General features: G+C 47.8%; 3 protein-coding genes across 7 annotated transcripts; 1 reads left to right on the top strand and 2 right to left on the bottom strand.

Annotated features, from left to right (window-relative positions):
* Positions 1–521: 521 nt before the first annotated feature.
* KCTD17 (potassium channel tetramerization domain containing 17) lies at positions 522–8,036 on the bottom strand. 5 transcript variants are annotated; one of them, XM_066550822.1, is made up of 8 exons: positions 7,523–8,036; positions 6,793–6,901; positions 4,977–5,068; positions 3,960–4,055; positions 3,453–3,578; positions 2,667–2,745; positions 2,133–2,422; positions 522–1,257 (listed from the first exon to the last, which is right to left on the bottom strand). In XM_066550822.1, exons 1-7 carry the CDS (start codon positions 7,727–7,729, stop codon positions 2,166–2,168), a joined length of 966 nt encoding a protein of 321 aa, XP_066406919.1. In that variant the 5' UTR covers positions 7,730–8,036; the 3' UTR covers positions 522–1,257; positions 2,133–2,165. The 5 variants fall into 5 exon arrangements, with proteins under 5 accessions (XP_066406919.1, XP_066406920.1, XP_066406921.1 ...); XM_066550823.1 differs by having other exon boundaries at positions 2,206–2,422; XM_066550824.1 differs by lacking the exon at positions 2,667–2,745.
* Positions 8,037–13,843: 5,807 nt separating this feature from the next.
* MPST (mercaptopyruvate sulfurtransferase) lies at positions 13,844–16,639 on the bottom strand. Its single transcript, XM_066550827.1, has 3 exons — positions 16,531–16,639; positions 15,439–16,091; positions 13,844–14,826 (listed from the first exon to the last, which is right to left on the bottom strand). The coding sequence occupies exons 2-3, from the start codon at positions 16,031–16,033 to the stop codon at positions 14,528–14,530; spliced, it is 894 nt and encodes a 297-aa protein (XP_066406924.1). The 5' UTR covers positions 16,034–16,091; positions 16,531–16,639; the 3' UTR covers positions 13,844–14,527.
* A 60-nt stretch (positions 16,640–16,699) lies between these two features.
* TST (thiosulfate sulfurtransferase) lies at positions 16,700–25,507 on the top strand. Its single transcript, XM_066550828.1, has 2 exons — positions 16,700–17,321; positions 25,015–25,507. Exons 1-2 carry the CDS (start codon positions 16,736–16,738, stop codon positions 25,311–25,313), a joined length of 885 nt encoding a protein of 294 aa, XP_066406925.1. The 5' UTR covers positions 16,700–16,735; the 3' UTR covers positions 25,314–25,507.
* Position 25,508: the final 1 nt, after the last annotated feature.

Genomic DNA, 25,508 nt, shown 5'->3' with positions numbered 1-25,508 from the left:
AAACTGCAACTGCTGCAGGTTTGGTTTTCAAACTAAAGATACACGTGTGTGTATGTGTCTGTGTGTGTACATAATTGGCCACTCTCTGGAATTATAAATAAAATTAATTTGAGGATTTTTTTGGCTCTAGTTTTCCTCACTCTGCTAAAAAATTATCTTGAGGTTTGTATATTTTTGACCAAACTCCAGTCCTGGCACTGGCAACTGGCAAAAGGTTCCACACCCCTGCCCACCCCCCGCCATCAGATGTCCCTGGGATCAATAAGTTCACTAGCCAGGTGGTCCTCACTTACTGTTATGATTTAGGGCTGCAGATAAGCAAACCTGCTCTGTAGCCCAGCTGCCTGCACTGGGGATGCAGCAGCACAGACACAGTGGGAAGCACCTTCAGCCCCCAGAAGACAGGCACAGTACAAGCAGCTTCTGGTGGCTCCAGGTGATGAATCCAAACTCCTTTTCTCCAACTCCCACCCCCTTACAGCAGCAATGAATTATTGCCACTTAAAATGAGAGGCGGCAAGGAGGAACAGACTGTGAATTTTATTCAGGAGTCTTCAGACACAGCAGTGAAGCAAACACCCTGCTCCCCAAAACTGGGATCTGCTTGGTGCTGGCTGACACAACATGAGGTACCAGCATGTTCATGGTACCCAGGCAGCACCATTCTCCTTCTCACACTGCTGGCACAGAGCTGCTTTGGGGGGACAGGGGGGGAGGCACCAAGGAATGTGATACCCAGCACAGGGACACCTCCGAGCCATACAGGTGGCCCAGAAAAGGACGGTGGCTCTGCATTTGTCCCCAGGCCACAAGCCCACACCAGTTGCCTGCAACAGTGAAAGGGCAAGGGCTGGTCCTTCCACAGCTGCCACCACCTCGGTCCGCATTTGCATCCAGGGTGCTCAGGAAGGGACCGCAGGCTGCAGTGGCTGATCGCTGATGTCCCCACCAGGGGCCACTGTGACATTAAGGAAAGCCAGACTGCCAGGCATAGGAGGGGGCTGAGGGCTCCCGCTCCTACAGCAGCTCAGGGGCTCCATGCAGCATCTGCCCTCCTCCAGGGCTGGAAGCTCAGGCCTCCGAGGTGAGTTTGTAAAAAAAAAATGGCTGTATGTGAAGAGTGAAGGGGGCTGGGGACGTCACTGTGGGAGAAAGGGCTGCCATACACTGCAGTACAAAAATAAAGATATAAACAAGAAATGAAAAGGCTGGAGTGGAGTGTTCAGATCACATCCTCAGATCTCTGGCTTGTAACAGCTAGAGAAGGAGAGAGAAAGAGAAACACAATCAATGGTAGGGAAAAAAAGCAACTGAGCATGGAGGGGAGAGTGAGAAACAGAAAAGGGGAAATGACAGAGGAAACACAAACAGAAGAAAAAGAAAATAAATGAGGGTGGGAAAATAGAACAGAAGGAAGAAAAAGTCCATGTGATTAACATACACTGAGTCTTAATAACACTCAGGTCCCATAGCCACAGAGGGAGAGAGAAATGTCAGCCAGCTAACAAGTGTCCTCCATCAGGACTGGTGGAGATTGACACTGAGCATCTCCAGTTTAACAGGAGCCTCACAGTTCTGCAGTATGGAGAGGAATCCTCTTTCTAACACTCTCCCTACCCAGCCCCACACTTGTCGGCCAGCCAGCCTTCCTAAGCAGGAGGCAGAGCAGAGAAGCTCATTTTCCACACAGCTGTGAGAGCATCTGCAGTGGGGACCAGCTGCTTCTGCTCTGCCTTTGCCACCTTTCCCACTGCATTCTCACCCTGGCAGAGCCTGTGGAGGAAAAGCTCAGGGAAGGAAAAAAAACAGGCTGCCTTCTGCAAACTGCCCAGGCTGGCAGGCAAAGGAGCTGCGGACGCAGTCTGGAGGAGCGATCTGGCATGCATGTCACGCAGACACGTGGCAGAATTCCACCCCTTCCCCAAACCACCCCAGCCTGCTTTGCATTCATTTCCACCCCTCTCCCAGCTGCACTCTCCTTTCTGCTGCCAGAGCCTCTGGTCCACAGCCATAGGATCTGCTTGGCAGGTAAAGGCACGCATAGGATCAGAATATGTAAAGCCACCTTAGGGATGAGTCAACCTCACACCTCCCTCCTTCCCCTCCCCAAGCTCTACAAACCAGGGCCATACCCACAAGAGGGAAGTGAGTCACTCATGCAGAGCTCAGGCTGGCAGGAGCTGGGAGTGCAGACAGGTAACATACCTGCAGAGGAGGAAAAGTGAGGAGCAGAGAGAGACAAGGCCCTGGGCAGAGACCACTCTGAGCCCTGAGGGACAAGGAGAGCAGAGGGAAGGATGCTGGAGGCTGGCGAGTGGGGCAATGTGGGAGGTAGATGGCAGTGCTGGGATGGACACGGAAGGGAGCAGGAGGGAGGGTCCGCAGGAAGAGAGTTTAGCACAATCCCGAATAGATGGACGGTCTGCAAATAAAAATAAAACCGTAGATAAACCAAACAGTTTAAAATACAAAGCAGCAGCCATGGTAACAGCTCTCCCCTGACAGCTTTATCTCCAGAGAGACTCCAACTCCTGGAGAGGACAGCCCCCACACCCCACACCTGTTCTAATCCTTCCCTGCTGCTAGCTGTGAGCTCTCACCAGAAAGGTGGACGAGTCTATGCCTGGGGGGTTATTTTTATCATTTTCCTCAGGGATTTGCTGCACCTTTCTCCTCTGCTTCTGCTTCTGCCTCTGCCTCCTCCTCCACCTCCTGCTCTTCCTCCTCCAGGTCCTCCTCTGTGTTCTGTGGCCCAGCATGTGGGACAAAAGGAAGAAAGAGTGGAAATGCTTGCAAGATGAGCCATGGCAGTTCTTTCTGACACACAACGGAACAAAGCAATTGTCATAACACTGGAATAAAAAGGGACTTTTCCCCATGGCCAAGACAATTCTAGGTCAGGGAACAGAGAGGGTTCTTTTCCTCTGGAGTATCACATCAGGGTATCTAACCCACTTACAAGTGCTGTGACCCCACCGTCCAACAACTGCCATCAGTTGCTAGTGTTCCTTCCTGCATCCTGGGTGCCTACAGAATGTCATGCACTGCACATGTTTCTGTCCTTCCCTCAAATGGGGAGCAGGAGATATCTGCCCTTCAGGCTGAGACTCAAAAAGGAAAGAGAATGCTGCAAAACCTTCAGAGAAATAATGCCCTATAGGCAGTGATACACACAGAATGGGCATGAGGAGGCATGAGGGGGATGTTAGAGTAGCATGAGAGGCGCCAGGATGACTTGCTAAAGCCACACAACCACACACCATCCCTCCAACACACATACTCCTCCTTTTGGGCAACGGGTGTAATGCCACAGTGCTGAACACCAGGGCAGGCCCCTGTATTTCACCACTGAGGTGCCCCACTGTTGCAAGGGAGAGAGAAAAGAGAGAAGGAGCAAAGAGCAAAGGATCTCATAGGCAATGGGAGCAGGGCCATAACAAAGTTAATCTCACCTTGGCTTTGTGGCTGGGCTCAGAGCTCAGGCCATTGGGGGAGTTGTACAACTCCTTGGAGACCACGCACAGGAATTCTGTCTGATCCTCATTCCCATAATTATAGGATGAGCCAATGTTCACAAGCTAGAAAAGATGAGAGCAAGAATCACAAGCACATATTCCTGGAAACACCCACTCCACCTGGGGAGCAAGGCAGAAAGCCCATCATGCAGCACTGAGTCCAATGCATAATCCTGTTGGAAAGGCCTCATAACTAAGCCGAGGAGACAACACAGAGAAGCAGGAGAGAAGTCAGCCAGGATGCAAAACAGGCTGGCCTCACACAGTATCCTCTAAACCTCTAGAAAGGGGCAAGAAAGAGTCATTGATTGAGCATGATGAGTCAATCAATGACTTACCCAGTATTCTCAGAGAGGGAAGGAGCCTTGCCCGGCAACTGTATGGTATCCATGATCTTTTCCCCAGAAGACAACTCCTTCTCCCCGTGCTCTGCCTTACCCATACCTGCTCAAAGCGCCATCCATCTGACATAGTGGAAACCATCTGAGTGAGCTCCTCTTCCTGGCACTGCAGCACACGGTAGACATGCTTAGGAGGCACCTGAGAGCAAAATTGCAGAGCACACTGACAACTGTCACATGCTAAAAGCTGTTCCCCTCCTGCAGAATGAAGTGGTAATACCCCTCCTTGACAGACCTGTCCTCTTCCCCATGTCCCAGGTGAAAGGGGAGTGGGAACCACAATCCAGCTTTCTCCTGTGCTGTCACCGGAGGCAAGAACAGTATCTCTTCTGAAGAGTAGGGACTGAGCTGAGTGCTCCCTGCATTGTCCCCAGAAGATACTGCCCTCTTTTGATGGGGAGCATGCACTTGTAAGTACAAAATAATTTTTGCAAATGCAACAAATGCTGAGGGAGCTTTGCAGCACAAAGTGGCTGTGCTGCTGGAGGCTTACAATCTGAGGAAGACAAGATGAAAAGTGAGATAGCAGACAATCCTCCCTCTAAGAAAGATTTTCAAAGATTGCTGGCCAAGACAGGGTGTGATTGTGCCACAGGATTGATTATTTGTCAGCATTTAACTCTTTCACAGCTATCTCTTCACCTGTTTCCTCCAGGTTTCTCTACAGGTATTTCCATGCTCTTCATTATGATTACACTCCCAGGACTCCCCACACCAGTCCTCCTCCCCATGACACCTTTGCTCTCCTCACAAACATTCCTCTATATCACACAGTAACCAGCTGCCTTCTTCCAAAAGCTAGAGGAGCTCACTTAGTTTCAGGGGCTATACCCAGCATTACTTCTGGGATGAAAAGCAAGACTGCAACTTGTTTATTATAACTAAATTGGTGGTAGCTTGTCCCCTGAAAGATTTTGCTGCATTGGGATTAGCACATAATCTCTAATTAGTTGTTTCCTTCCGTTCCTTGCTGCTTCTCTCAAGTCTTCTCTCACTCTGGACTCACCTCTCTCCTTTTTTACACCCCCTGCTTTCCCCACCCCACTCCATCTTGCCATACCTGTGTTACTGTGTAGTCCTTCTCCTCCATTCGATCCTTGATTATTCGGATCAAAGGACCAATGTTATAGAACTCAGCTTCTTCAAGGATCCCTGAGAAAGACAGACAGAAGGACCACAAAGACAGAAAGTTAGCAGCCCGTCTTTATTTTTTGACTTGCAAAAGATCAATTCTAAGCCTCACAAGGTCCATAGGGAGAAATTATATTACTGCTTTTCTTTTTAACAGGCTTGAAACCCTTACTGCAGAGAATTGAAACTTGGCTCTCTGCATCTTGTTTTAATGCTCACCCCAACTTCCTTATGCTGCCTGCTACTACAGAAACAGGCACTGCCAGTGAAGGCTTGTGCTGAGGACTACCAATACCTTTCCCAGATACCTGGCCAAGGAGAACAACTGTAGGCTTCAGTCTCTCTCAATGACCATTTGTCTGACCTTGCTCAGACTTTCTTAATAAGGCAGAAAACAAAAACTTGCAGTTCTGACAAGTCACCAAAAGACCCTAGAAAAGCCTAGCTTACCTCCTAGGCCACTTGGAGTTGCAGCCCCATATGACTTTATATGATCTTTGGCTCTATTCCCCGTGCTTCAACTTAAAAGAGGTAAATGGAAATGTTTTTGTTTTTTTCTCTATGGTGTTTGCATCCATCACCTCTCCTGAGACTCACCTGTTCGCTAACAGGCCTTCAGGAAAAGGGAGGTGGTTCCCAGAGAGTCAGTGAGGGAAAGTTGGCTAGAAGCCAACACTCACATGTTCCCAGGGCAGTACAAAGAAAATATAGATGGGGAGGTCCCTCACTACCTGACACACTCAGACCTCTTCTGTGTCTCTCATTCAGCAGTGAATTGTCTACTAGGTTAGTCTTATGCCAGCCTAAATGTTTGCAGCAGGATAAAAAAAGGCAATGCAAATGAACTGGGCTCCTGTTTATGTTTCAGATTTGATATTAAAACCTGCAGATGAACTCTCTCTGATCCGAGGCTTACAAGAAATGTAAAGTAGGAAACACCTCAAAATTGTGCTTATTACAATCCTGTACCATTAGTTGGGTATATTTTTGGAATTATAACTGGTAAGACTATTCAGAAGAAAAGTTTCCTTGCTTTAGGTAAAAATGTCTAAGAAAGGCAAGAAGACAAATGACCATGCAGAAACCATGCTTGGCAAGGGCTGGACAGCACAACCTGTATTTGGAATTGGCTCCTTATTACACCCTAGCATCCAAAAAATAACAAGGCACTGTGGACTGCTGACTGGTAACACTGTGATGTCATTAAGTCATTCTATTAGACCCACTGTCAACCTCAGATGAAGGATTAGTTTGTCTGACTTGTTCCACTGGAATTTCTGCAGTCCACAACCATGAGAGCACAAGCAGCATAACAGTGCATATCACTGATTAATGATGGTCTTTATTGCAGTCAGTAGAAGAGATGAACTTGGTTTTGTTTGGTCTATTGGGCTTTCATTCCTAATTAGAAACAGACATTAATAGAAAACTCAGTCATAGAGCCTGGTTAAAAGTAGATCAGGAACCAGTAAAAAATGGCTTATTGAGGCTCTAAGATCCTGCCTACTTCTGTCTTGGTGACATCTCTGCTGGGCAGTTGTGATGCCACAACACCTGCAAGGATGCCTTCCTCACCCACTGCAAACCCCTTTAGTAAAGGAGACATTGTCATACTTCGCAGGGATAGCTCTCTGAAATCCCCCCACATCAACATCCAAAACAAGAACAAGAGACAACAAGATTGACCACAAGTCCTATTTTTCCTAAATATGGGAAGCGGGATTTTTCTGAGCTCCACAACTCACCCTCTTCAGCCATATCTTTATCCAGGACCAGTTTCCCATGACGGAGGAAATTCAGAATGGGTCCAAAGTAAGTGGGGTCCCGATCTATTAGGTATGCACCAGTTTCGTCCTAGCAACAGATATAGATCACAAGGAGAAAAAACCCAAGGAAAACTGTAACCAACTGTAAAATACCCTAGAATACAAGAAAATACAAACCTAAGCAAAAATGTCCACTATTTCTAAGATTCTTTGGAAACCATCAGTCCCTGAGAGTCCCTAGCCAAGTCAGTCCAGCTTGGATTTTAACTCCTGTATTGATCTGCTCAGCATGCCCACCTCAGCATGAATCAATCCAGATGAAAAAGTCAAAAAAATAGGCCTCAGCCTCTTTGTGTAACTGTGAATCCCGGCCTGGTGCAAGAGAGCAGAGACCGCCTTACAGGAACAAGGCTGAGTCAGGCAGACACAGCTGGGAAGTAAACCCAGGATGTGGGGTGACAAAGAGGAAGGAGAGCAGGAGCAGAGGGGAGATGGCCTCTCTTTTCCCCAGCTCAGGAAGGCAGGTGCCAGGCTACAACAAGGTGGAATCTGGCATGGGGAAATCCTTCCCGGGAGAGTGGGGGCAAAGAGCAGGCGTTTCTCACTCAGTTGCTCCTGCAGCTGCCGGGGTCTGGCGCCATCCCTGCATCCCTCCAGCCCTCCCCATGCTCCGTGGGGCACGGTGCGGGAGGCAACCCAGCTGCCTTACCCGGTCCGACTGCAGCTCCTCGCCCTGGCACAAGCGACACAGGAAAGATTTCTGCTCCCGACACAGGGTCTGCCTGGTGGTGAGGAACACGGTGCCCCCCACATTGAGCCTCACCCACTTGGCCTGGGTGCCAGCGGGTGGCGGAATGTCCCAGGTGCAGCGTAGCCCCACGGCGCCCTGCATCTCCTCCCTGCCCTCCATCCTCATCCTCACCCCCACCTCCCCCACGGCGTGCAGGGACTGCCGCAGGTGCTGCCTGTCGGAGAATGCCGGGATCTGTAGTTTATCTGCCTCTCCCTCCGCAGCAGCCGTGTTTCCCGGGGACCAGGATCTTCCCTGTGACTACCAAGGGAGTCCTGAGAGGAGGAAGGTAGCCCGACGCTGGAGGATATCACTATAGCTATTGGGGTGGGCAAAGCCACAGCTCCACAGTGCTGACAGTCCCTTGGCTTTTCCCCTGTTCCCGTTTTCACAGACCATGGGCCGGTCAGCACTCCGGAGGTGCAGGGTGTTATGCAAAAATCGTCGGCATTTATTTCCACAGACATCCTCTCTTTAAAAGGTTCTGGGAACTGTAGTTTCGCCGGGACATGCACAAAAGGGTGATGGGAACTGTAGTTTTCCCACCTCGCAGTTCCTGCAATGAGGATGCTGTAACGAAGGGCACTGCACACATGACGCCAGCCCTGCGGTCGGTACTCTGCCTGCTTCCAGTCCTGGGTCTTGTCTGCAAGCTTCCTCGGAGACAGGAAGCACAAGCTGCTTCCTGGCAGTCGGCAGATTAAGCCCCTCAGGGCTGTACTTCACAGCATTCCCTTCAGGACATCCATTACCCCAGGCTCAGTGCTCAGTGCCACATCAGTTGCCATACTTTCTTGCAGCAAAATATGCAGACAGTTGCCTTCTTGCTAACGTACGTAGGGACAGTTCTGGGAACTGTATTTTGGATCTGTATGAAGTGCTGGCAGGGGGCAGGAATCATTTTTCTTCCAGGTCAGAGGAGTTGCTGACTCAGCAAACTCCCCCCCCTGTGCTGCTCTACCAGCGCAAACCACCCACGTCCTTCCCCTGGGCTCCTGCCATCCCTGTTTGTGTCTAGGCAAGAGAGCTCAGACTGTAACTCAGCTCTCTGTGGAGTTTTACCTCTGCCCCAGGCATGTATCACCTGCCGAGGCTAATGTGCCAATCCCGTGTTATGGAATCTAGCCCTGCCTCTGCCACTCGCTCCTGCCAGGCCAAGCCTGGTGCTCAGCAGTTCATGCCCCAGGGGACTCTGTTCAAACACACTCCTTGGCACAGAAACAATCTGAACAAGCTCTCTCCAACAGCTCTGCCTTACCCACTCCCACCTAAGCATTGCTGTGCTTGCTAGCAGCTCGAGCACATTAAGAATGGAAAGGAAAGGCTGGTGTTTCACCCCATTGTGGCTCAAAACCTTCCTCCACCTAAGCAACTTCCTGGCTCTTCCTTTACAGGGCAATGCAGCACTGCAGAGACACACAACACTTTCTTTTTCTTGCATTTAGATCTTAGTGCCTTTGGACATGGGGGGTTATTGAGTGAAGAGGCTGGGTAAAAAAAAAACATTATGTTTTACTCTTACATTCCTTTTCTTCTTGTCCTTCCTTCTTTTACTTGCAAATCACTCCCTTTTATCACTACAGAAGAAGGCAGCATTGCCCTTCCCCCAATCACCCAGGATTTCCTTCACAAAGATGGCATGTGTACTTTGCTCCTTCTGTGGAGGAGTGCCAAGGGGAGAAGAAGAAGAGAGGGTAACACGGAAGAGGTTTCAAGATTGCTGACCTTCAGTTAATTTAAGGACAGGAACAATTCAGCTGCTTCAGGGTGTAAATAATTTTGGGTTCAAATAATTTTGAATCAGCACTAGAGTGACCATTAACAGAGCATGAAAAAATATTTTTGTCTACCCATATGGAGCAAGCTCTGGCCAAAATTACTGCCCAGCCCTGGGACCAGTCTCCACTGAGCAGTAACATGCATCTAAGATGCTCGGACTAACACTGACCTGGGCTGAAGCGTCACAGTGCAACACAGCTCTCGGCTGTCAGACTGCTGTCCTCCTAATTCTGCCTCTGAGTCAAACCACAGCAAATTGGAGACCTCTGCCCTGCCCTCTGGTGTGTGAGGACTACAGGACCCTGTCTGTGCTGGCTGCAGCTCCAGCACAGAACTGGGGTGAGGATTGTGCCTCTCCAATATGAATGCAGCAGTTGGGTGGCAGACTATAGCCATTTATCTTCCCCTGCAAGAAATTTGCCCTGCCTTCAATTTTTTTTCCCTCTTTCACCAAGGGTTCACCCTCTCTTTTTCCTCCTCTCACATCCCCTCAGCCTCTTTTTAAGGTCCATCTCTTGTTCTCAACATCTTCTTTTCCAACCTCCCCCATGACAATGCTGCTCATGAGTCCAGGATGGTCTATATTCAAGGCATACTTTGTTCCATCAATACCAGTCTCCACTTGTGGCTGGAACCTCAAGTCTTGCTCACCTCAGGGCCACGGGGTGAAAAGTTAATTGCTAAATCTAAAGAGGTATATTGTGAGTAAGGAAAGATGTCAAGGAACACCACTTCTAACATCAGAGCCTTTTTTTCTGCAATATGCAGCAAAAAAATCATTGAAAATGCACCAGGCCAGGGATTTCCCCACAGTATATGAAAATACTCCTCAGTAAGAAGCCAGTATGGGCTACCAACTGAAATGTTCTGATGAGTTGGTGGCATGGGCTAAGTACAGACTTGATTGCACACTATCACCAGATGTAGTTCTGAGGTGCAATTAAGGCAGCCTTGTTAAGGTCCCCTAAAATCAAGAAATAGGACACAGGAGAGGTAAGCTTAAACAATCAGTGGTGTTCGGTCAAAGGTTGGACTTAATGATATCAGTTCTTTCTCAGTCTTATGGTTTTATGAGTCTATGACTTGTTCCTGCTGCCTTTTTGACAACTGTATATAAAATATATGCACAGAGGGAGAGCAAGCAACAGCTTACACAGCACTGTGTGATGCTGTAAGACCCTATAACCTTGCAGAGTCCCCAGAGAAATCATGGGGACCATTGCTCAGGCAGACTGGGAGCAGGAAAAACTTGACAGCCACTGGATACTGAACAAGAGCTGAGGAGAAGAGAGCAGGACATAAACTGGGAGTGTCTTGGTTCAGCAGTCAGGCCTGCAATGCAATCCTGCAGAAGGCTACACACACTGCAGTGCTCTGCAGCTTGGTACATGGCATATGATGCATCACTGGCATTGTAGAGCTGCTCTTCTGGAACTGTTGCATTGTGGAACAGCGGTGGGAGCAGGGATCACCGTGTGTTGGCACAGAGTGTCACCACTTTGACAGGCTGGGAACACATGGCAGTAGGCACTGGAGAAGAAACCAGGAAAAACTAGTTGGCATGTCCATATAGGATCAGTGCCACTCTCTTTTCTGCAGGAAGTGGAGAGGGGAAGACAAGTGATGCTCTGACATTTTGCCAGTAAGCCAACAGGGAATCAGGCAAATAAAATTCCCTACACTGGACTTGGGGGTGGACACAGTTGAATAATAGAGTGCAGCTTGACTGCCAGCTGAGCCAGGCACATTGAAGCATGAAGAGAAAGGCTCCATGGCATACAAGCAAGCTAATCTTCCTCCAGCTCCATGAGGAGCTGTGAGCAATGTACCTGCATTCAAAGCAGTGTGCAAAGCCTGTGTGTGGATGTGCATCATGCAGCACCTTTGCTGAAGACTGCTGGGAGGAGGAGACAGAATGGCTGTGTAGCACCTGGCTGTAAGCTGAGACCAGGAGAGATGGGAGGAATATAAAATGTCCCTGCAGGCAACACCAATTACCACGGCTCATACAGTGCTCAGGCCAGTGGTGCTGGTAGAAGGGCTGCTTTAGAATTTGGAAAAATTTGCAGAGAAACAGAGTTTGCTGGGAAATGAAGCATGAAATAGTGCAGCCTGACTGCTAGGGAGCGGGATGGAAGGAAGAGGAAGAGGAAGAGAGGTGACAAAGAAGACAAGTGAAGAACAGGGGACCATGGGATTACTTTTGACTAGACCAGACTGCACAGAATTCAAACCTCCTTCAGGACAAAAGTATTGCAGATAGTAAATATACCAATAAACAGTTTACATGTTGGCCTGGGATTCTCAAATTTATATAGAGAACTGTAAACTCTAGTCCCAAGGTAGCCACAGGTCAGTGTGACCTTCCTCCTACATCAGAGCTGTTGTTTAGGCTACCTTTTTGGCTACCATGAGCCCTATTCCACAAAAGATATGCTATTACCAATCCTCTGTGGCAAATTTTCCACAGGAAAATCATGAACATTAGTGATTTGCATTATCTCCACTTCTCCCCAGCTTTTGGTTCCTATAGGAAACCCACCCACTGAGTCAGGGACATAAAGATCTGCAGAACATTTATAGTCCTGGTGTAAGTCCCCTCAGCTGTTCCATATGTCCAGTAGCATCTGTTATAGCTCAAAATAGGTTTTACAAGTCTCCAGGATTTGAAAACATTGTCTCGGTCTTCACAACCTTCTCAGTGCTTTGCCTGCATCACCAGAAGGGATCTCAACGAAAAAGAGGGGGAACATCAGAAGACACTCTTGGATAGATTTTTGATACATGATATAAGAGGGAATACCTCAGAAAAACAAAGTATCTTGCTGTGGGAAAGAAGATCTCAGTTTCTCCTCTGTGGAGAAATGAAGGCAAAGTTAAGCATCTGGGAAAACATTTGCCAAAAGCTGGGAAGAATCACTGAGATTTTGTAGCAGAAAATTCAGCCAGAGAAGGGCAGTTGAGTACTGCCAAGCTTGGCTAAATACCAGAGAGGGGGAAGGGCCCTGTTAGATGTCATCAAGCCACAGGGGTGAAATGTAGAGCAAGGGCAGGGGGAAGATTTCAGTGTAATCTGCAATCTCCAGGTGGATGTCTGGGCTGTGTCACACATCTCCCTGCAACACTGGACAGAGAAAAGTATCCCAATCTCAAGAGGAAGCAGAGAGATTCCCCACTGACCCCCAGGACTGATGGGTCAGTGGCAAAAAAAGGAAGAGAGTGCTTAGGATGCATCAAAAAATATACTGGAAGGACACACAAGAGCCAGCTCCCTGCATCTATTGCAAATAAGTCTGAAACAATATGTCAATTTTCCTAATAACTAAATTTTCCTGGAGAAACAGAGCAGGCACTCATCTGGCCACATAATCACAAAATCAACCTCTCTGTGTTGTGGTTGTTGTGACAAGGGTCATTTGTTTCAGACCCCTGCGCACCCTGTATGCTCAGCACTTGCTGCAATGCCAGCCCCAAGGCCTCCAAGAGCTGGGTTGTCAGTCTGGATGCAAGCAGGGAAATTGCAGGCTGTCAGTCACTGGGTGCTCAGACCCTATGTGTGAGTGGGGAGGACAGAGGAAGAAATAAACTGAACAGTGAAATTCCAGCTGCCCAGGAGGTGAGCAGAAACAGAACTTCCATGCATGCAAGCCAAGGCCAAGAAGAAGCAGCCAAAAGAGGTAAGAGGAAATGCAAAGAATAAACACTCAGCAATAGGGAAGAATCCAGTCCTTATAGTCAAAACTGTGACAATAAGTATCCACTGCATTCCCTAGAAAGTGCAACCCCATTATCCACAGATGTTTACAGGTACCTGTTGCTGCAAGCCCAAGAGAAGAAACTGTCACATTAACTTTTAAGTTACCAGTAGGCCAAAAGAGATGCAGGCTTTTTTTTTTTTTTTGTGGGAGGTTTCCGTGGGTTTTTTGTTTAGTCTTGGGCATTTTCTCCTCACATGACGAGAAAATCTCAGAGAGAACAAAATCTTGAACATTATCAGGGATACCTGGTGTACTTTCATCTTTTAGACATAAAATAAAAAGGTCTTGGGGAAAAATAGGTTTCAGTATGGGCTATTCCTCTGATGGTCTCAGTTCTGCTAAGTTTGCAGGGAAAGGTTACATGGCAAGAATGAAAATACCCATGCAGTCCATTTGCCACTATGTAAGCTGACATCCAGTGTTTCAAGAACAGAGCTGTAACCTACAACTGTGGACTTTAAGGCAAAAATGCAAATGGACTTAGGACTGAAAGCAGGAAGATGGTGCAGAGACCCAAGAGAGAGGCATGCCATTGTCCTTCCTGGGTCAAAGAGCTTGTTGAGGTTAAGAGGTATGGCTCTACTTTCAGAGAGAAGGAAATATCTCATTTGAATCTCACTGTGGACAACGTGATTCCATAAAAACAGAACTCCTGAAAAGTATTCACCTAAGCAACACTCAAGGAAGTTCCATTCAGCAGAAAGACCTTGAAACATGTTTATTTACATTGTTTAAATCCCATAATCTTTTCTTTTTCTCAAGGGGGATTTTGGACAATAGGGCTACAAGGCTGGCTAAGTACACATTAGAGTCCAAGTACGAGAAAAAATACAAATCAAGTCTCTAGCCCAAGTGCCAACCTGAATGCTGTATTTGCTCCTTTAACAGCCATCTCTTTCCACAAAGTTTTGCACTCAAAGTGGCCATAACATGCATGGATGGGACAGAAGCAGAGAGCAGGATTATGAGGCACAGTTACATAAGTATGACCATCCTGTGAATGAGCATGATTGAATGTTTCGAGTCAGGAGCTTGGCTTAACTCAATTAATTCCCCATGCTGGCAGCAGCACTCTCTGCCATCCATCTGATAAGGTGAAATGGTCATAGAATCACAGAATGGCTGAGGTTGGAAGTGACCTTGAGAGGACATCTGTTCCACCCTATCTTCTCAAGCAGGGTCACCTAGAGCTGGCTGCCCAGAACTGCTGTCATCTTCATCCTCCTAAGCAGCAGCAGGGTAAGGAGAAAGTGCCGAAGCACCATGTGCGCATGATTGTTATCCAATGCCTTCATCTCAAGACACTTAATCAGGAAAGCTAAACCCATCTTTTCCAAATCCTGTTTCAAGGCAAGCTATGTGCACAGCTGGGAAACAATGCAGCTTATTACACTGTTTTCCCCTTTCCCTCAGAAATAATATTTTCAGGCTGTGCCCGCATGTACCATTCCACCCAGGCCCCATCGTACACTGCGACATCTGGCTTGCCACAGAGGTAGGCCCCCAGAGCCACATGGCAGGCAGTGACCCCAGAGCCACATGTGGCTACCACTGGCTTCAAGAGGTCCACCTTCTTCTCCTGGAACAGAGTGCGGATCTGCTCAGGGGTCTTCTCTAAGCCAGACTCTGTGAGGAAATCAGTGAAGGGGATGCTCGTCGACCCAGGGACATGACCAGGCTCAATTCCTAGAGAAAAAACAATACAGACAGGTATTAACCTCTATTATCTGGGACAAGTCTATTGCAAAGCCTCTTCTGTTTCACTGAGAGGAATATTTATTGCTTAGAGTATTTTGTTAAAAAAGTACATTTACTTTTGTTACACTTTGCTTTACTAGATTACTGATTACGCAGGAAGGATGGCTCTATGTGTAACCTTCATGTTACCATATGGACACAACCCTGCCAAGTTCCATTCTCTCCCCTAGTTCCCTCCACATCTTTCTCCCCATGAGAGCAACCCACACTGATGACACCCCTCCACAGACCATTCTGAAGGGAAGAGTAGCACCAGTACTTGAAGAGACCAATGAGAATCTTCAGGGCGTATCAAAAGCTATGTTCCTCACCCCAGCCCCTCATGAGGACAAAAAGATACATGGCTTCCCTACTGCTGAATTTTCAATGAGTAGCACTTGCTAGTCAAAAGGGAAGGAGGACAGGTGGACGCACTGCCTGAAGTCCCATCCCATAAAAGACAGCCATTATTTCCTAGCATTTCCTCTACAGGAGTCAAAGTGATGGGCACCCTAAATGAAACCCCTCTTTATAATGCCACTGTCTCAGAAGGCGCATTACCATCTCGGGGCTCTGGCTCTACTCCCCGGAACCGTCCTGCAGCACGGGCATCCACTAGTTGGAAGCGACGGGAATCCAAGTTATCTAAGACATCCTCATATGTTTTCACCAGGGACTTGTCCAAGGAGGCATGGAACTCAGATGGAGCTACCTGGGTTTTCCCAGAGCTAAGTGCATTCCCCTCTCGCTGCCAGTTCTTCAGGCCACCATCCAGAAGGGAGACAGCTTCGTGTCCAAAGACCCGGAACATCCACCATACCCGAGGTGCTGAGAAGAGACCTTGGTCGCTGCCATCATACACCACAACATGGGAATCATTCCCCACACCCAGCTTCCCCACATACTCGGCAAAATCATTAGCCTTGGGCAGCATGTGATCGTAAGGCGAGGTTCGGTCACTGCACTGGTCAATGTCAAAGAAAACCGCACCAGGGATGTGGCGTTCCTCAAACTCCCGCTTCGGATCGCGCTTCATCTTCGGCAAATACCAGGATGCATCCACGATTTTCAAGGCCAGGCCAGCTTGCTGGGACTTGATGGCTTCTGAAAGCCATTTTGCAGATACCAGAGCTCGGTAAAGGAGTTGTTGCGACATCGCTCCCGAGTCCTGGCTGAGATTAGCCAATTTCTGGATTCTGCCGGAGTCCACCTGACTGCAGAAGGTAGAAAGAGTCACAAATTAGAGACCAGTCTTTCAAAAAGCAACTGGACAAAGATGTATTTTGAGACCTGTGTCTGCATTGAGGTGCTGGCTAAGCCTACAATGAGGGGCGTGAAATGCTCCAGCCCTGAAAGTAGTTTCCCAGAGCTCGTCCCAAACAACGCCCCGAGCGGGACAGCCACGGCAGTCGTGCCCTGCGCCCGGCCCCACGCAGCTCCTCTGGCCCTATCCAGGGACGCCAGCCAGCACCAACAGCAGCCAGAGCGGAGCGGGGCAGCCCAAGGACCAAGTGCTCGGCGGTCAGGCACGGCCCCATGCCTCTGCCCGCACGGAGAACACCGGCAGCCGGGGCCTTGCGGGGCCCCGCCGCCGCCCTCTGCGAGCCCCCCCCGGCTCGGCGGGGCCGCGATTGCCGCCGCTTCGCCCCGTACCTCCGTGCTGGGCCTCGTTGCCCGCCAGCCACGGCCGCCGCCGGAGGGCGGGAGCGCTCCCAGCGGGCCGGTCCCGGCCGTGCGGCCGCCTCCGTGCCGCCCCTCGGGCCGCGCCTCCCGCCGCCATTTCGTGTGTCGGGCCGCGTCGGGTTCTGTGTGTGAGGGGAGCGCGGCCCGGCGGCGGCGCTCCCGCCGGTGCCCCGAGATGGCGCGGCAGAGCCTCAGCCGGGCGCTGGTCACGGCCTCCTGGCTGGCGGAGGCGGTGCGGGCCGGGCGGGTGGGCGCCGGCCTGCGGGTGCTGGACGCCTCCTGGTACCCCCCCAAGGAGCGAAACGCCCGGCAGGAGTTCAAAGAGAGGCACATCCCCGGGGCGTCCTTCTTCGACATCGAGGAGTGCCGGGACAAGTCGTCCCCCTACGACTTCATGCTGCCCAGCGAGTCCCACTTCGCCGACTACGTGGGGGGGCTGGGGGTGAGCAATGACACCCACGTGGTGGTGTACGACGGGGACGAGGTGGGCACCTTCTACGCCCCCCGCGCCTGGTGGATGTTCCGGGCCTTCGGGCACAAGGAAGTCTCTGTGCTGAATGGTGGCTTCAAGAATTGGGTGAAGGAGGGGCACCCCGTCACGGCGGAGGTCACCCAGCCCACCCCGGCTGTCTTTAAGGCCAGGCTGAACAGGGCCCTGGTGAAGACTTTTGAGGAGATGGTACAGAACGTGTCGTCCCTAAACTTCCAGGTGGTGGATTCCCGCCCCGAGGGCCGGTTTCGGGGGACAGAGCTGGATCAAGGTAATGGAGGTGGGACTGGCACCTGCCCCAGAATGGGATAAATGTGAATACTAGACCGGGAGTAACAGCTCTTGACAGCCATCAAAAAGATTTTCCTAATGCACAGGCATGCCTCAGCCCGACTCATTGGTTACCTTAAGGGATCCACAGTTGCACGTTCAGACCCCAGTGCCATCACTGAATGCTTTTGTTGCAGTTGGCTGCAGGAGGAAATAGCCGATAAAGTTGCAGGAGGAAATAGCAGAAAAGGGCTGCAGTCATTTGGTTCCAGGATCTCCCATTCCACACCCTGCAGAAGTTTTTCAAAATGCAAACATGGGAGGTGAGAGCTCCCAGGGGTTTGTTCAGGGCCATATCTAAAACCAGCAGACACATAAAAACTATCAGTATTCATACAGGCGCCTCTCACCATAATGAGTGCACAAGCAAAAGCCAAGGTTTTAGGTAATACAGTAACCCAAGGGACATTCTTCTTATCACTCTGACTTCCAGCAAATAGAGAATTTGCTTGAGCTGATCTTTGTTCTTTTGCTTATGTAAGAAAAGTCTGAAGCCTTTAGCAAATGTGTGGGGTGTCAGCCTCTCTCTTTTAGGTGCCCCAAGTTAGAGGAACAAAAACTGATTTCGTTACCTCGGTGAAACACTGGACACCCAATCAGCAGAAGTCCTGGGTGGGAGAAGTCCTGTGCAGTGGGGACAGCAGGTACAGCAGTGTGCCTGAAATGAAATTGAAGTTGGTTAAAGGAGGCCCTTGCTGTGTAATTTAAGCCTTGGTGTATCCCAGAATAACCTCCCTTCTGAAAGGGTGTAAAGGAAACTTTCCTGACTGACCATTCAGGAGGCACTCTGGCAATCACACTCCCACCACTAGAGACTTTTAACTGCTGGGACCAAAGTCCCTTTTCAACAGGCAGTTCCACTAAACTGATGGGTGCCCCACTTGACTACCTACACCCCCCGCACACACACTCAGACCAGGTTTTCTTACCGTCTCGAGCCTGGGTTTTCCTTAGCAGAGCCTCAAAAGTCTGGTTCCTTAAAGCAATTTATTAACAGTACAATAACACAGAAACAGCTTGAGCTCATGCCTCCAAGGAGGGACCTAAACAAAGGAAGCACTGAACTTTTATGCTCTTGCAGTCTCTGTGTGACAAAGTCCTGGCTCTTCCTGCTGAGTCCTCGGCTCCTGCTGTGTCTCAGTGTCCGGTCACCTGGCTGTGCCACAGGTCCTGTGCCCTCTGCTGTGCCAAGGGTCAGCACCAGTTCCTGGCCTCCTGCCTGGGGCTCTCACAGCCCAGAGCCCAACCTGCGGCTGGCACTGCAGCTGCACACCGAGCTGCCAGCACTGAATGTGTTCCTCAACAAGGGAATCACAGAAATGGTTGGAAAAGAGAGAGTTCTACAAGAAAGCACAGAAAAGCTCAGCAGCAGCTGTTGGGTCTGAGCAGAGCCCGCCCTGCTGGGTTTCTGTGGTCCCCGGGCTGTGCTGCCCTGCTGCCCCACAGGTTGTTGTCATTCTGTCCTGGCTGTTCACATGTGCGTGTGTTGCTGTACCGCCAGTTATTGTGGCTGCATGTCCTGAAGTACATTCCTGCATCCAAACTTCAGGAGCATTTGGCTGTAAATGACTGCACACATGGGTGGCCCAGGTGTCTACAGGGAGCCCCTCAACACATTTGATCTGCAGAAAGACAATGTGGAAGATGGGAGAGGTAATGGGAGTAACGGAGGAGCCTGTTGCTGGGGAAAGGAAAAGTTAGGCTTATCACTCATTCTATTTCTTCTCCTACCACAGCCCATCAAAGTGAAGGTTGAATTTTAACCTCAAGATGTGACTAAAATGCTCCTTGCTGGGAGCTGGTAGATTTTGCATTCTTTCCCAAGGTGAGAGTTGTCACAAGATGACAAATACCACAGACCCAACAGCATCAAAACAGATTTTTCCTTTGAAATGAGTCAGCATGGAACAGCTTATTTGTGGTGGTCCAGTTTTGCTTCCCACAGCAGATCCAGCAGGATAAGCACTCCAGCTGCAGCTGCTCATTCCACAGGAGCTTGACAGCTCTCTGAACCAAGCTAGCCAGTAGCAGCACATCAGCCAGCAGTAGGTAAAAGACAGTGCTTACACCTAAAAGAGCAATTTGAAATCAATGCTGATTAATTGCAGGGGTCATCCAATCAGGGAGGACACAATTTAGAGAAGACTAATGGTCTTCAGGTTAAGGAACTTTCTGCCTTCTCAGGTGATTTCAGTTTAATTATTGCTTCAGTTCTTGACTTCCTAATTAAGTCAATTAATCTCTCCTGTTCTGTGAACTTTGTCTCTAGAAGAGGCTAATTGCAGCTGACTCTTTTGCCTCTTTAGTTTCTCAGTTCTTTGTGGTAAGAATTAATTGTCCCCGTTTTACTTTTATCCTTGCTGGGATTTAGATCTCTGTACTGGTTAAGATAAGCCATAATATAGTACTAAATTTTATTTGGTGGGAGAGGTTCACCAAAGTTGCCAGAGTGGAATAAAGTGGGCATCTCTATAGGCCAGGTCTCATAGGTCTTAAATGCAGGTATTGCTTTGGATGCAAAGCTTGGGTGTTCATGCAGAGTGTGCAGCAGAAGCCTGACAGATGTGCAGCCCTGACCTATGCACTGAGTAGTTTGAGGTGTCCCTGCACAGTGCTCTGTTTCTGCAGGAGCTAGCTGTCCAGGGCTGATGATAAAAATAATTACATGATGGTCGCCAGTGCTGATCCTCTCTGGCTGTCGGGCACTGAAAACTGATGAACAAGAATTATAGTTAACCAAATGCATACGGAAAAGTTGTGAATTTCTGAATTCCTTTGCAGACATCTGAGAAAAGAGGCAAAAGTTGCCAGGCAAGAACTCTATCATCTAAAAAAAGAGAGGAAACCCAAAATCATTTAATGAGCTTGCAGGTAGTTTTCTTCTCTTTCTCAGCCCTGAAGTAGTCCTTGTCTCCCTTCTGCATATAGAACTCTTCAGATTTTGCCCATTTTTCCAGCTCTCCATCCTGCCTGCCTCAAACATAAAGCTTTTACTAATCTTGAATATTCAGTGGGAATGTGAATGAAATGTACATTTTTCTTTCCCCTCTCCTCTAAGAGGATTCTGCAGCTGGGAGTGGACTGGCTTTGCTTTGATCCTGTAATAATTCTTGGGGCACAGGAATGGAGATTGAGAGACTTTATCAAAGTCTGTTTCAACCTACAGGAGCCTATAAGGACTTTGAGGGAGCTGGCCAGGACCAAGCTTAAAGTGTTCCTTACAATGTGTTCACGGTAGGTTAGACAAGATCAGTAATTGTCCCTTCTAAGACATACCATTTGAATGGAAGAGAGAGATAAACAAGGAGGCAACAGAGGAGGCATTTGGAAAAGAACTATCTGCAGCCAGCACACTCCAAAGCCACAGGGAGTTAAATATGGGCTGAACAAATCTTTTATCTCTTTGACATTAAGAAATTCCATCTGGAGCTTTCATCGCAAAGAGAAGGCTAGAGAGGAGGGGCTATGGTCTTAGATAAATAGCCAACAATAAAAACAATATGTAAGCAGAGAATCAACAGATGTGGAAAAGGGGATTAAGTAGTGAAGAAGATAACATATTACAAGTTATAAATTGTGAGGAAGGATTGCCAGACACCAAGCTGAGTGCGACTTGGCAAAAGGAATTAAATAACAAAATCTTCTGGAACAGAGTGAACAAAAGAGAACAAGGAGAGAAAGAATAAATAAGGTTGCTGTGCAGTTAGCAGGGGTTCCAGGTGCAAGATTATTTGTGTGTGGTCTTGGCATTATACTGAGCCCTGAGTCTGTGCTACCATGTTTTCTTCTCTCCTACGGATAATTCTGCAGAGCAGGGAGAGAGCTAACCAAAAGATATTCCCATGCTCAAAGCAGTGAGGCAGATGATCTCGATCCCAAATATGTGTCAAAAATCAGTCATGTGATATTGGAACTTCATGAAGCAATAATTTAATACATTTATTCAAAGCATAGTTCTATGGGACAGAAACAATTGCAAACATCATCTTTAGAATAGGGGATATAGCACAACCTAGGCAGCTGCTGGTCTTCTAACATGGACAGACTGGGAAACTTTCAAAAAACTCTTCAAGAAAAATTACTTTAAACAAAGGCAAAATTGAGTAAAATATGTTGGTAGACTTGCACTTTACCCAAGAGCTTTATTTCCTTGCCAACAGAATTGGTTGGCCAGATAAGAGAAATGGAAACATGCATGTCTGGAAGTAATGTCTGATCTTTTCTTCCACCCATTGGAAGCATCTACAAGGTAGAGTTGTGCCATTTGCACTTTATTCATGCTTTGGGCATAACATTAGAGGGGCATTTATTGGGTCAATATGAGGAGAGGGCAAATCGCATGAGTATTGTTAGGTTTTAAAAATTGACTGAAAAGGAGAAAAGTCAGATAAGAACAGCATGCACTGAAAGAAGATCTGTGGGGTTGTAAGTTGCCAGCAAGGTCCCATCATCAAGCTTACATGTTTTGTTTTGTATTTTCCTGAATCATCAAGGCTTTGAACATAGGGAGTTGTTACTGAAATGTGCTGTGGGACAGCCATGGGAAGGTCTAAATGATCACATGGGGAGAATGATGTGAGGTGCCACCTGCAGATGTACGAGTGTTTAAAACTACAGAGAGCAAATTCAAGTGCTTAGTAGCCCAAAACTGTAGTGCTTGTGTTTTTCCTACAGGACAATAACCCACATTTGGAAGCAGTAGAAGAGGCTAAGACTTGGATAAATTAGTTGGGTGCAGGAACATCTCATATAATTTGACCTTGGCAACTCCTGTCTGCCAACTGTGATGGTAGGAAATGCCATTTCTTTGTCCAGAAGCCTGCTGGACACCTAGAGCTGTTTATAGGGTGGCCGAGACAGAGAAAAGTGTATCTAATTGGCTCTTACTGGGTTTAGGCTAAGGACATGAGGTTTTTGGGAGTGCTGAGGCCTTGCCATCAGTCTGTTGGAGCAATAGCAGAAGGGCAGAAAAACTATTTCGGCCATAGGGCAGTGTTAGCTCAAGGATAAGTGGTGTATGGACTGACTGTGATGATCTGAACACTGGAAATTAATGTTCTTCCTCACATGAGCCAGGAGGTACTTAAGTGGGAAGTTTCATGACAAGAATCCACACTATTTCTGAGATGGATGCTTTTTTGAAAGGCAGCTTATAAAATGACTGCTGAGGTAGCTGGGGTCCAGGCTCTGTAGTCCTAGGGTTCCTTCCTGGAGTTTCTGATGGTGACTGCATGAATCTGGTCTGGAGTGTCCTCTGTTTCATATGGGACAAGAGCAAATGTATCCTCTCCCCTGTTCAGATTCCAGCTGCATCCAGCCTTGCCTTCCAGTCCTATGTTTCTCTGCTCTTGACCTAGCAGAGAGAGATTATAAAGCTTCCTCAGCCACTTGAGAGCTCTTCTTAGGCAGTCCAAGCGATTGTGGTTGTGCAGTTTCAGCTCTTTTTCTCAGCTGAACACCCACATATGTGAATAAATGCAGTTTCTACAGAATTCTCCATCTTTCACCCACAGAGTGCAAACACTGGTCTCTGACTCCAGCAGAGTTTTGAATCTCTGGAGCAATAAAGTCTCCCTAAAGATCAAAGTCCAAACTGCTCTAAAATGAGTGTTTTTTTCAGATCTGCTCAGCTCCTACCTGAAGAGTGGTTTAAGGGTGATGAATTGTCAGTCTCCAATAAGAGAGGTACAAACCTATTTTAAGGTGTGTGAACAGTCTAGAGAAGCAATAATGATCATGGTGCCTGGGACACCTAGAAAGTGAATCGATGGCCCAGCAAGCCTGTTTGAGCAAGAGTTCCCTTCTAGTTCATCCTCCAGGAGTTCCTGGTCTCAGTACACTTCCCAGTGCCCTAGGTGGCTCACAGACTTTTCTGTATTGGGGTGATCACCAGTACTGCAGCAGAGCCTTGCAGAAATCCTTTGCTGAAAGCATCCTTTTCCATTTACTCTGTGGGAAAGTGGTAGCCTAACCCAGGCGCGTAAGAGGCTCCAGTAAGCAGCTTTGCAGTCTGAGAACTATATACAAGTTTTTCTCAGTTTTTGCTTCATTTTTTATTTCCTCTCTGTCATACAGACACTGTATTGATGAGTGAGTTTTGGAGTTCTCTGTACTGAAGTGATGAGCTGTTGTCTTCTGCAGCTGGAAAAAATATGGTGAAACCATCAGTCAAAACGCTGCCTTTTCTATTTTTTCTATTCCTTTTTAAACATTAGTCCCTGCAGAAGTCAGCAGTTTTTATCCCAACTTCTCTCAGTAATGCTAAACATTTCTGAAGGATGCATGAGGTGACTCCTGGACAACTGTGCTGTATTTTTAATGCACCCGGGGAGGATTAATCAAGAGACAAAGAGGGTACATCTGGAACAGGAAGAGGACTTGTGAAGCTGACTCAGGGCAGCTTTGATTGTCTTTAGGCTCTGTCTTTGTTCAGCAGAGCAAAAATTCCCTTCAATTCTGTGCCAAAGCCATTTTCCCCTTATATCTCACTATGTCATGTTACCACTCTGCATAGTGATGAAACTGCAGTGTCACTATGTATGATGTCAGTCTCTGTCTAGGTATACTTTAATCATTTGACTGTAACAAAGTCAAATGATTAAACTGCCCCAATCGCTCCCATCTCCCAAGACCAGTTATCCCAATAATTTGGGCACATAGATAGCTGCCAGTGAAACAGATTACTATTCATGTGATTTTTTTTAGATCTGTCTCATTAGAAGTTCAAACCTAGCAAGGAAACATTCCCTGAAACACATTTTCAGTGTAATACATAATGGTTTTGGCTCCAATGAGGCTTGATCCAAAGCCTCTCAAAATGATTGGAAAAGCTTCCATTATTAAGCCTTAAGAGTCTGAATTTGAAGGGTGTGATGCCAATCTTGTCCATTATATTTTTATATCTGCAACTCTCTAAAGACCTTCTTTTGACATGCAGTTTTGGACTTGCCCGAAGTGGTCAGATACACCAGAAGAAAAACAACCTGTGCTGATTTCATTCATGGAGTAGATAAGAAGTGATACAAAATTTAAATTTTGACTTCTCTGACCCCATTGTCCCAGGATAGCTGCCTCAGACGTGATGTGGCTGACTTAAGGTTGCTTTATGATTTCTTATTTATTTTTCTGAAATATGACTTTAAGGTGATGCAGAAATAAACTGTGAACAGATAACCACTTTCACAAATTCCACATACAGTCCACATTTCCTGCTTCTGAAAACTACAGTGTGTCACTACACACTGATGGCATACCTGGGGAAGGTTGGAAGTGCATTGCTTTATTCCTCTTATCACAGGTGCCCTTAATGCCTTTGTTAAGGCATTTTCTGTGGAGGTTATTTGATTCCTATCATGTCTAGGGCTTCTTCAGATTTCTACATCTCATTGCTTTCAGCGAGGAAATAGTTTGCTAAATATTCTGGAAGTTTTGACTTCAACGAAGTTGAATAATATTTGTCCTCTTCTTTTTAGCCTAATACCACTTTGTATCTTCATCCTCAAGTGGAATAAATGAGTCTTCTGGATGGAGTGAGACTATCTGCAGTGATGTCTCTAATGTCTCTTGTGGGTGTCTTTCATCACCTATGTTAATGTGTCCTTGCTCATGTTTCATTTTCTGGTTCACTCTCGCAGGGCTGGAATCTGGCCACATCCCTGGTGCTGTGAACATACCCTTCCACTCATTCCTATCAGAAACAGGGCACGAGAAGAGTATTGAGGAGATCCAGGAAATATTCCGTGAGAAGAAGGTGGATCTCTCGAAGCCGCTGACGGCCACGTGCCGCAAGGGTGTCACGGCGTGCCAGATTGCCCTGGCCGCCTTCCTGTGCGGCAAGCGCGACGTGGCCGTGTACGACGGCTCCTGGTCCGAGTGGTTCCACCGAGCCCCTCCGCACTACAAAGTCTCCGAGCTGAAGCGCAGCAAGGCCTAGAGGGAGGGCTGGGTCTGGGATAACGCGGTCTAGCAGCTGTCTCCAGCCCAGGGTAAAGCAAAAGGGAGGAGGTGGAAGTAAAGAAAATATCGGTTTGTTTAGATTTTTCCAATTTTTTAAAGAATTATCATTAGGTTTCTATTGAACTTCTGATTTTTGACAAATAATAAAATCTTAGATGATGCATCTGTGAAT

This window comes from Molothrus aeneus, chromosome 5, assembly GCF_037042795.1.
Source record: "Molothrus aeneus isolate 106 chromosome 5, BPBGC_Maene_1.0, whole genome shotgun sequence".
Taxonomy (NCBI): domain Eukaryota; kingdom Metazoa; phylum Chordata; class Aves; order Passeriformes; family Icteridae; genus Molothrus; species Molothrus aeneus.
Note: the sequence above shows the minus strand (reverse complement) of the source record. Positions and strands in the feature narration are given on the sequence as shown.